At 37.0% G+C, this 11,923-nt stretch overlaps 3 protein-coding genes across 3 annotated transcripts in view; all 3 read left to right on the top strand.

Annotated features, from left to right (window-relative positions):
* Positions 1 to 1,487: 1,487 nt before the first annotated feature.
* LOC144979130 (uncharacterized) overlaps positions 1,488 to 11,923 on the top strand; it is a gene marked incomplete at its 3' end in the record, with an annotated part of 34,300 nt that continues 23,864 nt past the window's right edge. Inside the window, 1 exon segment of the mRNA XM_078925731.1 lies at positions 1,488 to 1,640.
* Positions 2,447 to 6,315, top strand: LOC144979689 (uncharacterized). Its single transcript, XM_078926603.1, has one exon. The coding sequence runs from the start codon at positions 4,518 to 4,520 to the stop codon at positions 5,634 to 5,636; it is 1,119 nt and encodes a 372-aa protein (XP_078782729.1). The 5' UTR covers positions 2,447 to 4,517; the 3' UTR covers positions 5,637 to 6,315.
* On the top strand, positions 6,766 to 8,474 carry LOC144979131 (uncharacterized). Its single transcript, XM_078925732.1, has 2 exons — positions 6,766 to 7,083; positions 7,305 to 8,474. The coding sequence occupies exons 1-2, from the start codon at positions 6,766 to 6,768 to the stop codon at positions 8,472 to 8,474; spliced, it is 1,488 nt and encodes a 495-aa protein (XP_078781858.1).

Below are 11,923 nucleotides of genomic sequence, written 5' to 3'. Positions count from 1 at the left end.
CACCTTCCTGTACTTGCCAATAATAGCTGATCACAAATACGTTAACCTCAAACTTTAGCCTCGTTAGTTTTTCAAGTGCATGTTGCTCTACTTATCACTAGATGCCCTTTTAGCTCTCTCTCTCTCTCTCTCCCTCTCTCTCTCTCTCTCTCTCTCTCTCTCTCTCTCTCTCTCTCTCTCTCTCTCTCTCTCTCTCTCTCTCTCTCTCTCTCTCTCTCTCTCTCTCTCTCTCTCAAAACACACACACACACACACACACACTACAACCACCACCACCACATTTTCATCACGACCACTACTACTACAACCACCACCACCACATCATCATCCCTACCACTACTACTACAACCACCGCCACCACATCATCATTACTACTACAACCACCACCTCTACATCATCACTACTACTACTACTACTACAACCACCCACACCACATCATCACTACTACTACAACCACAGCCACACTACAACTACAACCACCACCACCACATCATCATCACTACAACTACTACTACAACAACTACAACTACAACAGCCATTATCACATCGTCATCATCATCACTACTACTACTACTACTACTACTACTACTACTACTACTACTACTACTACTACTACTACTACTACTACTACTACTACCGTGTGTGACGAGACTAGTAGAGGAAAGAGACAGTGATTAGATATTAGATAGATAGAATGGTAGATAACGTTGTAATTAAACATCTAGAAAATTCTTGGGATCATTGGAAGTAATCGCAGCGTTGGAGTGAACAAACGGTGAGTGGTCACAGTAAGAATCTTAACTCTTAACTACAATGACGTACTCATGTAGGCAGCTGATGATGGCTTCACATGTTTCAACCAAAAATCTGCCGATGAGTTGTGGCGCAATAGCACTGACGAACTTGAGATCCTCGAATAAATTTCCGTAAGTAACGTAATGCAATTGATAAACGCTCCATATGAGATTTGGCTCACGCGTATTGGTAATTTGCTTTGCGATCAAAGGTCCGACCATTTTCGAAAGTTCATTGTAGGAGCTGACATCCACACGCAGAGAATTTTGAAAATCCTGTACCTCATTTTGTCTCAGTTCACCTTGCAATTTTGTGAGTCCAAACTTTGAACCATTTCGAACGTTTCCATTTAGTTTTGTTCTCTGTACCAAGAGGCAATAACACGGAGAGTACTGCGTCAAAATCACATATTCTTTCTCAGCGGACTGCAAGACCCAAAGGAGGATGGTTTGCACAATCAAAATGTCAATTATTTTGTGCTGTTATTGGGCAACCTACAGTTGTGCAAATATATTGCGCTACAAACCTTGAGCAATTTAAATGATCGTGTATGAGCCGCTTTAGTGTTCTGACTCCATCAGACCGAACGCGCACGTGCTAGAAATAGATTTCGAGAGCAAACGTGACTTTGACAAAACCCAAACACATTGTGTCTATGTTCTCTCACTGAGAACATAGACACTACCTATCTTCTTTACCTTCTGACTTCCGGCGCCGGTTGCCATTTTTCACTTTTCACTTCTCCAATTTTTGGATGCGAATTGAAGCAAGTAAAACTTAACGAACAACAGACAGAGTGCTTTGAAAGTCGCTACAAGAAAAACATTAAACATACAGAGGAAAATGTAAGTGTCTCTTTCACGTTTGATTAAAATGCACAATTCGTTGTGGAAAATTGTGCACGTTGTAGATTGTCTGCGCCGTCACTTCAACATGCGCCGGTTCATCTGTCTCCTCACTCACTCACAGTCAGTCCACCGCAGACTCACTTGGCTACTAGGGTCGTTGAGTGTTTCAAATCGGAGGGAGGACTCCCGTAATTTCACAACACTTTTATTATATTACTTAATCTTTTAGCCATTATAGACTTTCAATTAATTGCAATGTTCAATAGATATTACTATTTAAGTAAGCATTTTTAAAAGTGAAAGTAAAGTGGTGTGTGTTGTGTGTGGTGAGTCGTCGTGAGATTCTCGATTATACTCGATTCTCATTTTCAAAAACAATTTGCTGGGGAGGCCTTCCGAAAGCCCCACCCCACCCCTTTTCTCTCAGTCTTGCCCCTTCCCCTTCTCATCTCATACTCATAGTAAAACGAAAACTTTCTGCTCAGTTTGCAAATAGGCTACATGAGTAGGATTTGTCTCTCACTCACTCACTCTCACTCACTCTCACACTCACAAGGCTAATACTACTAATACTAATATTGGATTAAAAACCAAGACATCTGCTATGTCTAATGCCAAACTATAGATTCTCTGTTTGGTCAATTTAGTCATGCATGTGGCCGTCTGGCTTACATTCTGCCTATAAACACCCCCCCCCCCCCCCCCCCCCCCCCCTGGTTGGGAGAGGGGTTGGGAACGAAAGAAATCAAGGAATCAAGCTCATAAGTTATAGTGCACCAAGCTCAATGCCCCTCCCTTCCAAAGCACAATAAAAGTTACTGTGTAGGCTACGTAGATTCTGGGGCTAGGTGCCTGGTTGCCGTATACGTAAACACTCCATTACTCTTAAAGATTTTACTGAATCTAGCTAAACATATTTGGCTGCTAAAAAGAGGTTAGTTGAAAAGTCTACCCTATCTGCTGATCTACAAAATTTCAGTGATAGTCCAAGAAATCCTAGGAAATTTGTTATATTGGCCTTGCTTGGAACTGAAAACGAATTTTGCTTGTCTTAAGTTTTGTTTTGAGAAATGACAGGGGTAAACTTAAGTATCAAAATCTACGGGTTTAATGGCACAGGCCTGTAAATCTTCTGACAAATTTGATAACGTCAAAAGACAGAACCAACAAAAAGGAAAATTTAAAAAAAAGAGTTTTATTTCATGCCTCAATAAAATCAATTTTTAATCCGTTTCGAGCAGCGACTTAAAAAATAACAAACTCTTTATTTGTTGCATCAAAACAATCTAGTTAGCTAGTTATATTATCATTCCATCTTGTCAGTTATCACCAATTGCACACTCCGCTGGATGTGGACCACCCACGTATCCACTGCCTACCACCCACATGCTGTCAGTTCCCGATTCCTCGTTGATTGCGCTGCGAGTTGTGGTGCACATGCATAGTCGGTAATCAACCAACACACACACAGCGTGTATTGTACCGGGCCCTTTCTCTCTATTTTGCTACAGACACACACATTTTTCTGGTTGACAATCTCCGTTCCTGCCTACCACCCACGTGCTGTCGGTTCCCGATTCCTCGTTGACTGCGTCACGAGTTGTGGTGCACACGCATAGTCGGTAATCAACCAACACATGCAGCGTGTATTGTACCGGGCTGTTTCTTTCTATTTTGCTACAGACACACACATTTTTTCGGTTGACAATCTCCGCTCCTACGCTTTCTCTGTATCCGGTTGAAAGTCAACCAGAATGATGAATGGAAAATGCAATACATTTCACATGATACATTAATTTGCTGAATTTATGCAGTACAGGTCATGTCACCCGACGTCCTCACTGTCCATAGACTGACCTTCTTACGATAACTGGTTTATGCACTGCCTCCTTTCCTTATTTCTCTCAGCACACTGTATTTCAGTTTGGCGGCAAGTGCGTCATTCTCTAGTATTTTTTCTGAAGTTTTCTAAGTGAATTGGTTGAATGTTTTATCATGATTGTTCTGGTGGAGTGTAGTGCTGCACAGGTCTTGGTTCTCAATAACCGGAACACCAGGAACACAGCCAAACTAAGTACAGTTACCAGGAGCCTTCATCCAAAGTTAAATTAAACTCTATTTTATCCATTATCAAAAGATATACTAAATTGGCATTGATTTAAAGATAAATGCAATTATATTATAGTTTAACATTGTTGTAATGGACAATATTTTGCGTCATATTTTGTAAATTGGGTTATCCGGTTATCATGATTGTTCTGGTGGAGTGTAGTGCTGCACAGGTCTTGGTTCTCAATAACCGGAACACCAGGAACACAGCCAAACTAAGTACAGTTACCAGGAGCCTTCATCCAAAGTTAAATTAAACTCTATTTTATCCATTATCAAAAGATATACTAAATTGGCATTGATTTAAAGATAAATGCAATTATATTATAGTTTAACATTGTTGTAATGGACAATATTTTGCGTCATATTTTGTAAATTGGGTTATCAAACCAGCAAATAAGTGCACATCGGTAACAATGGTACCAATATTGTTTTAAAAAATAGTATAGTATTATTTTATAGACCCAATGAATATTCATATGGCCTTGCCCGAGAGAAAGCGTCCCTGCACATGCGCAATCACTTAAAAAGTGAACCTTGCAAAGCAATCATCGTGTTTTTAATTCTCTTGGATTTAAAATTAATTACTTACTTATATTGATGCAATAGTTATTGAAAATATATTATTTTGTGCTTAAATTATCATGTGATGATCAGTAATCGTGGATTATGATTTTGTCCTTCAATTATTAAGATATTAAGTGGATTGTCATCGATTTCATTTTATCGTGCGTGATTTCGCGCTTGCACTTATTAATTAAGACAATGGCGTCGGACGCCCCACTGACCCAATTCCTTAACAGGACGGCGTGTAACAATAACAATGAAACCAAAAATAACAGTGATGACGGTGAAAATAGGAGTGATGTGTCGAGTAAGACTGAAGGTAGGAAGAAGGGCGAGCCTTCCAAAGTAAAGAGAAGTAAAAAATCAGATAATGGTGGCGACGGGGAACTTTCAGAAATTAAACAACAACTGAATAAACTCATGGCGATCATTCCGGTTGTCACTGAGTTAAAAAATGCATACGATAAGGAGATGACAGAATGTGACACGCTGAATGATTACCAAATAATTAACAATGTTAATGATGGACAAGAAGACGAAGTGTCAGAAACACAAACGTCTTCATCGATCTCCTATTTTAAAGACGTATCAGGTACAAAGGAAATTGAAGGGCCTCTAATTAACGAGGACCTAGCAAAGGGAATTAATAATATCCTGTGCAACGGAATGCAAATATCGGATAGGGACCAACTATTTCAAAAATATATAAAACCGACAAATTGTGGCAGAATGGAGACTCTTACTTGTAATCCAGAAATTTTTAAGATGGTTCAAAAAGAGACGAGACAAACTGACTCGAGTATTCAAAAAATACAAACAACACTCATGAAAAGTTTATGCGCCATGACGATGTGTTTCGAAAAACTGACCAAAATAAATATAGAGTCAGTTTGTCAACAGGATATAGACTCCATCACTAATTCCTGTGCAGATTCCGTGGCGTTGTTAGCAGACGGGTCACACAGCCTGGATTTACATAGACGACAGAATTTTAAATCTGAAGTAAAATTGGAATTCTCGTCATTGTGTTCTGAGCAGTATCCGTGCGAGGACTCTCTTTTTGGAAAACAATTGACAGAAAAAGTCAAAGATGTCTCGGAAACCCTGAAGGTTTCTCAAAGAGTCAATCGTGTCAAACCATACCAAAGACATCAAAACAAGCCGTTCTTTTTAAAGAAAAGGTTATCTTTTTTAGACGGGAAAAACCCTGTGTACAACAACAGGGGAAAACATTACAAAAACAACAACAACAACAACAAATACCAGAACTTCAGCAACAAAACTCGACAACAGGGTCGTCGCAACAAACCATATTAAATGTAAGTGAAGGAAACGATTTAGCTTTAGGTGGTCGAACAAGGCATTTTATTCATAATTGGGAAAAAATCACAGAAGACAAAATAATTTTACAATGTGTCAAAGGCTGTAAAATCCAATTCATTTCTCCACCAATTCAAAATAAAATTCCCCATCAATTGAAATTTAATGCACAGGAAACCATAGCATTAAGGGCTATAATTGGAGAATTATTGAAACAAGAAGTAATTGAGGAAAGCACTGTTGAAGAGGGAGATTACATGAATAATATTTTCTTAAGAGAGAAAAGATCGAATAACAACAAATACAGACCCATTCTTAATCTCAAATGCTTGAATAAAAATTTTGTTAAATTTACTCACTTCAAGATGGAGGGACTAACTACGTGCCTTAATCTCATGCAACAAAATTGCTACATGGCATGTATTGATATATCCAATGCTTTTCATAGCATTCCAATGCACCCCGATTTTACAAAATACTTAAAATTTATGTTTGAGGGTCAAGTTTATAAATATATGGTTTTGCCTCAGGGGTTTCGAGATAGCCCAAGACTGTTTACCAAAATTTTAAAACCAGTGTTAGGTTTTTTGAGACAAAGAGGTTTTTTGTCTAGTGTGTACATTGATGATTTCTATCTACAAGGCTCTAATCATAAAGCATGTCAGGTAAACGTTATAATTACGAAGCAACTTCTGACGTCGTTAGGTTTTGAACTCTCTGATAAATCTATATATGAACCTACGCAAAAGCTATTACATTTAGGTTTCATTCTAGATTCGACACTGATGAAAATAAGTTTAGGTGATGATAAAAGAAATCATATCATCCAGATGTCAAAGAATGTGATGAGTCATACCTCCCTTACAGTAAGGGAATTAGCAAGATTAATTGGCGTCTTTGTGGCTAGTTTCCCAGCGGTTGAATATGGCCCGCTATATTATAGAGAACTGGAAATGCTTAAAATCAAATCATTAGAGACAAATTATAATTTTAATAACTATACCACTCTTAATGAAGAATGTGTACAAGAAATACAATGGTGGATTAAAGAGGGAGTTTATAGTGGGAAAATGATTTCTCATGGTAATGCAGATTTCACTATTCAAACAGACGCATCTAGTTATGCATGGGGGCAGTTTTCAATGATAGAAATACACACGGCATGTGGACAGAAGAGGAGTCTAAACTCCACATAAATGTTCTCGAAATCAAAGCAGGGTTGTTGGGTATTCAGTCCCTATGTGATTTTAAGAATTGTCATATACAGATCCAAATGGATAATCAGACTGCCGTTTCATACATTAATAATCTTGGGGGTACACATTCTAGACTTGTTAACTATTATACTAAACAAATCATCTTGTGGTGTAAAGAAAGAGGAATCTGGTTGTCTGCTTGTCATATAGCTGGAAAATCAAATATAGCTGATTCACACAGTAGGAAAGTTAGAATTCATACAGAATGGAAATTACACCCAGAAGTTTTTGATAGGTTATGTGAGAAATTTGGATGCCCTGAAATAGATCTGTTTGCTTCTCGTGCAAACAGACAATTACCTATATATATGTCCTTTTATCCCGATCCTGAAGCCTGCGCCATTAACTCATTTCAACATAAATGGGATACTTACGGATATATCTTCCCACCATTTAATCTTATCTCCAGGATTCTCAGGAAAATCCAAGAGGACCAAAGTACAAAGATATTAATGGTCGTGCCACATTGGACAATAGCCCCTTGGTATCCAAAACTTATGGAAATGATGTGCCTTCCTCCTCTTTTTCTGAAGAAAGCCAAAAATGTGTTAATTTTACCATCAAACCACTCAGCAGTACATCCATTATACCCAAAACTCCAACTGATGGCATGTGTCTTATCAGGAACAATTTCAAAAGACAAGGGTTGTCCCGACGAGTTGTCAAGACTTTAATGAAAGGCTGGAGACCAAATACTGTTAAACAATACAATGTTTACCTTAAGAAATGGATTGAATTTTGTTCTGATAAACAGTGGGATGTCGAGGAATATAGTGTTTCACACTGTCTAGAGTTTTTATTACACCTTTCTAAAAAAGGACTTTGTTATAGTGCAGTTAATACTGCTCGTTCTGCATTATCTTGCATTTTCGACCAACCTTCCATCGGAGATGATAACAAAATAAAACGTTTGATGAGAAGTATTTTCTTGGCTCACCCAAGCAAACCAAGATACACCAAAATTTGGGACGTTTCAATATTGTTAAATTTTTTGGAAAAATGCTCACCTTGTAAGGAATTAACTTTACAAATGCTCACTTTCAAATTAGTCACATTATGTGCCTTAGTCACTGGACAAAGATGCCAAACCATTCACTCGTTAAATTTAGAAGAGTGTCATATTACACAAACTCGGGCCATCTTTCATGTTTCTAAATTATTGAAACATAATACCCCGAAAAATAATGAAAATTCCATAGTATTACCGGGATACCCATCTAATAAACGATTATGTGTTGTAACATATTTGCGAGAATATATAAAACGAACTAAACCGTTTAGAAATTCATCTCAACTGTTTTTGAGTTATGCATGTCCACATAAACCGGTAACTAAGGAAACAATCGGTCGATGGATTAAATTGACTCTTATGAAGTCGGGAATAAATACAAAAATATTCAAAGCACACAGCACCAGGGCTGCGAGCACGTCAGCTATTACTAAAGATGTAGAAATGTCTGTCATACTTAAGGCAGCAGCATGGTCTGGTCAGAAGACGTTTGCTAAATTCTACAATAAACCAATTGTAAAAGATGATGGGACTGCATTTGGGAAAGCAGTGTTACGGAAAGCACGTTGATGTGAGTAATTTATCCTTATTATGAACATAATTATCAGTGTCTGGATTTAACAACAGGCTGATAATGAAAACACCAACGACCAATTACAGTAATTTTTACTGAAATCATAATATGGCACCTTGTTACTCAGTGTCTGGTGGAATCACAGACTGAGTTATATTTAATACCTCATTGACAATCTATGCAGTGTCTGGCTTAGGACACAGGCTGCAAATAGATTAAACATGATTAACCTGTGTCTGAATTTAGTCACAGAGCTATGAATGTATATCATAACTATCTATGCAGTGTCTGGCGTAGGACACAGGCTGCAATAGTTTTGAAAAACTTTTTACATACTGAATGAAAGTAGATATGGAACCTCATGGCTTAGGACATCGTTCCTTTTATCATAGGTTTTAACGTTTTAATATAGCATAATGAAAGAATATGCTTATAATTGGGTATGTCCGTTTATATATTGGATCGCTACAATAGCTGTTACGGCTTTAAAGTCTCGGGCAAGGCCATATGAATATTCATTGGGTCTATAAAATTAGAAAATTAAACGAGACTTACCTGTAAGTTGAAGTTTGATTGGGATTTTATAGACCCAAGAATATTCTTAGGCCTTGACCGCCCTTCCCAATTTTATCCCACCCCATGAATGTATACATCGTTTTGCAAAATTGCAAATCAATTTGAGGTCTTTTAAATTAGATAATTGATGGTAACAGCTATTGTAGCCTATTAGCTTTAAATAGTGATTGCGCATGTGCAGGGACGCTTTCTCTCGGTCAAGGCCTAAGAATATTCTTGGGTCTATAAAATCCCAATCAAACTTCAACTTACAGGTAAGTCTCGTTTAATTTTCTAATTAAATTCATTTAAAGTATTAAAATCATATCTAATAACTATAATAAAAATTATTATTTTTCCATAAAATTAAAATATATATTTTCCACAATGGGAAATGAACACAGTACCTTAGGTTTAGAGTCTATCAGCTTAACCACTATGCTACAGAGCCACCTAGCTATTCATAATATTCTATCAGGTCTTTCTGAAACATTAATTTACCTTCAATGCAACCTCTGTTTTGTGGCTTTAAATTTCGATTGCATGCTGTCAGTGCTTGTTTTGCCATATCCAAATACAGAAACACAGCATCGATAATTAATAGCTTGGGTTGCATATGTGCAACAGAGGTGCATAAAACGATATGTTAAGATAAAAACACTATGATCAAATGAATCGTTTCTTCAACAAATCCTTGTCTTGTCTCGCTTGGAAGATGTGGTAGAGTTTCACGCATTGCTTCTTCACAAACTTAGGCATGTTACAGTTGAATTGGTTGAGGGTTGAATTGGGGGTCCCAATCACTTAGTTGGTAGAACACTTGCTTCGCCCGCAAAGGGACCAAGATCCATTCCCGATGTAGTCAAGTTTATTTTTTTGACCCCCTGTCCATCCAGCAGTGATTGAGTAGCTGGGTCTGTTAGATCTGGCAGCAAGTACCTTGCAATAAACTATATCCCATCCAAAGGTTAGCAAGCAATTGCTATTGTCCGTTCATGCTATAGAAATTGGGATAAAATCCGGCTCCATTGGCCACAAGGCTCTGAATCTGAAGGACTTTTCTTTTTCTTTTTGAGGGTTGAATTGTTTTGCATTGAAATGAGTCATTGGTGTTCTCGCATGGTGGTGTTCTGGCTCTTGACTGCTAAATTTTCTTTTCCTGTATTCACCAAATTATATTGCACCTTTAAAAAAAACAACAACCAAGACAATGAAGCAAATTTTCTACTCTTATTTATGTGTTCTGTTTCTGAATAACTTTTTTTTCTTAATAAGTTCAGACGTGTAAATCCACCGAACTATATAATTAGAATTCCGAATCACTTGCATTGGTCAATAATTGATCCACCAGCCCTCTTCAGTCACGTTAAAAAAAGAAAAAAGAATTGACCGAATGTTTAATTCTTTTTGTGCTATTTTTAGCATGGTGACCACAATCCATGCTCCAGCTCTATATAAAGATTGCCTAATGTGCTAACTTGACATCTGAGCTTCCCTCATGTGAGTTGAGTTGGCGAATATAAAAATGTCTGCTATTTTTAGGCTTCTACATGGAAGAAAATGCCATTGTATGAAGTCAAAGTAAAAAAAAAGGGCTTTGGTTTACATTTTTACAGTCAACTTTTGATAATCAGATTCACAGTTAATTGACTTTTGAAATCTTAGTTTCATTTTCTTAATTTCTTTAAGTTTTTGCTGATTGGTTTATCACCTGAATGCTTTTGAGAGTGGTGTTTTCAAAGCAAATTTAAGTTTGAAAGCACTTCAGAATATTCTGTTTTCCAGAATTTACACGTCTGTAATTATTTGCTCTATCTCTGAAAAGCTTTTCATTCTCTTTTTTGACTTATTGATCATTCTGTTTCTAAGTGAGGTTTTCAAAATTTGATTTAATTTTTATGTTTTATATTTTATCTCTGATTCTCTCTGATCTACATCTCAGCAGGTTTATACATTTATTTATTGATTTTTAAAATTTTAATATTTTGTTTGTTCTGTTTTTGAGCGAGACTTAAAAAAAAATTATTTTTGGCTTTGATTGTATATTTGTTCTGTTTCTAAACAGGAATTTCTATAATTTATATATATTTATTTTCTTCTCTGACCATTTGTTTTGTTTTTGAGCACGATGTCTAAAATTTATTAATATTCATTTTATTTTCTGATCATTTGTTCTGTTTCTCAGCAAGATTTCCTTTTCTTTCTTCCTTTAAAAAAAAGAAAAATCATTTTGGGTTCTAATCAAAAATTGAAATGACCCCTCCACCCCTCCCATATTCATATTGAAAAGTTCCACATACCCTAAACTGTCATACCTCTGCCATCACCCATGGGTGCCAGTTTTCTGGTTCATGCCGGAATTTCGGTTTCACAGTATCTCGAAGTTAAATACCTCCGGTTTCAGTGTTTTGAGTAAAATAACCTAATAGCAACTTCCTCTGCCACCACATCTACCCAAATGTCCTCTCCTCTGATTGCTCATTCAAAGAAGCAGTCCAGAAAAAGGGGGCTGAGTGATGGACCCAAGCCGGTGTCCATCTCTAAATTTTTCAAAAAATGTTGGAGTATCTCTGGTACTCTCTGTCTCTCTCTGTTCCTCTTTGTTCTTTGGCTCCCCTAGAGAGAGACAACTGCACTGTGAGTATTTCACTATGTATTATAAGTTGGTTTTAAAATCAAATTAATTTCCTCATTGTGTCAATATGTTTGCTGTGTAATCATTTAATAATGGTATAAAAACAGTGATGAAATAAGAGTAAAGTTTAGGCGCATTTTCAGTAGGAACATTTTCGGGTTTGGCAAAGTGTCGAGATTTTAGTTTCTGGTTTCAGCACTTCTTCCTGCTGGCACCCATGCCATCACCACATCATCATCACTCCCACAGTTACTA

The sequence above is a fragment of the Berghia stephanieae genome, chromosome 9 (genome assembly GCF_034508935.2).
Source record: "Berghia stephanieae isolate SIO BIC M18660-M18661 chromosome 9, UCSD_Bste_1.3, whole genome shotgun sequence".
NCBI lineage: Eukaryota > Metazoa > Mollusca > Gastropoda > Nudibranchia > Aeolidiidae > Berghia > Berghia stephanieae.
Note: the sequence above shows the minus strand (reverse complement) of the source record. Positions and strands in the feature narration are given on the sequence as shown.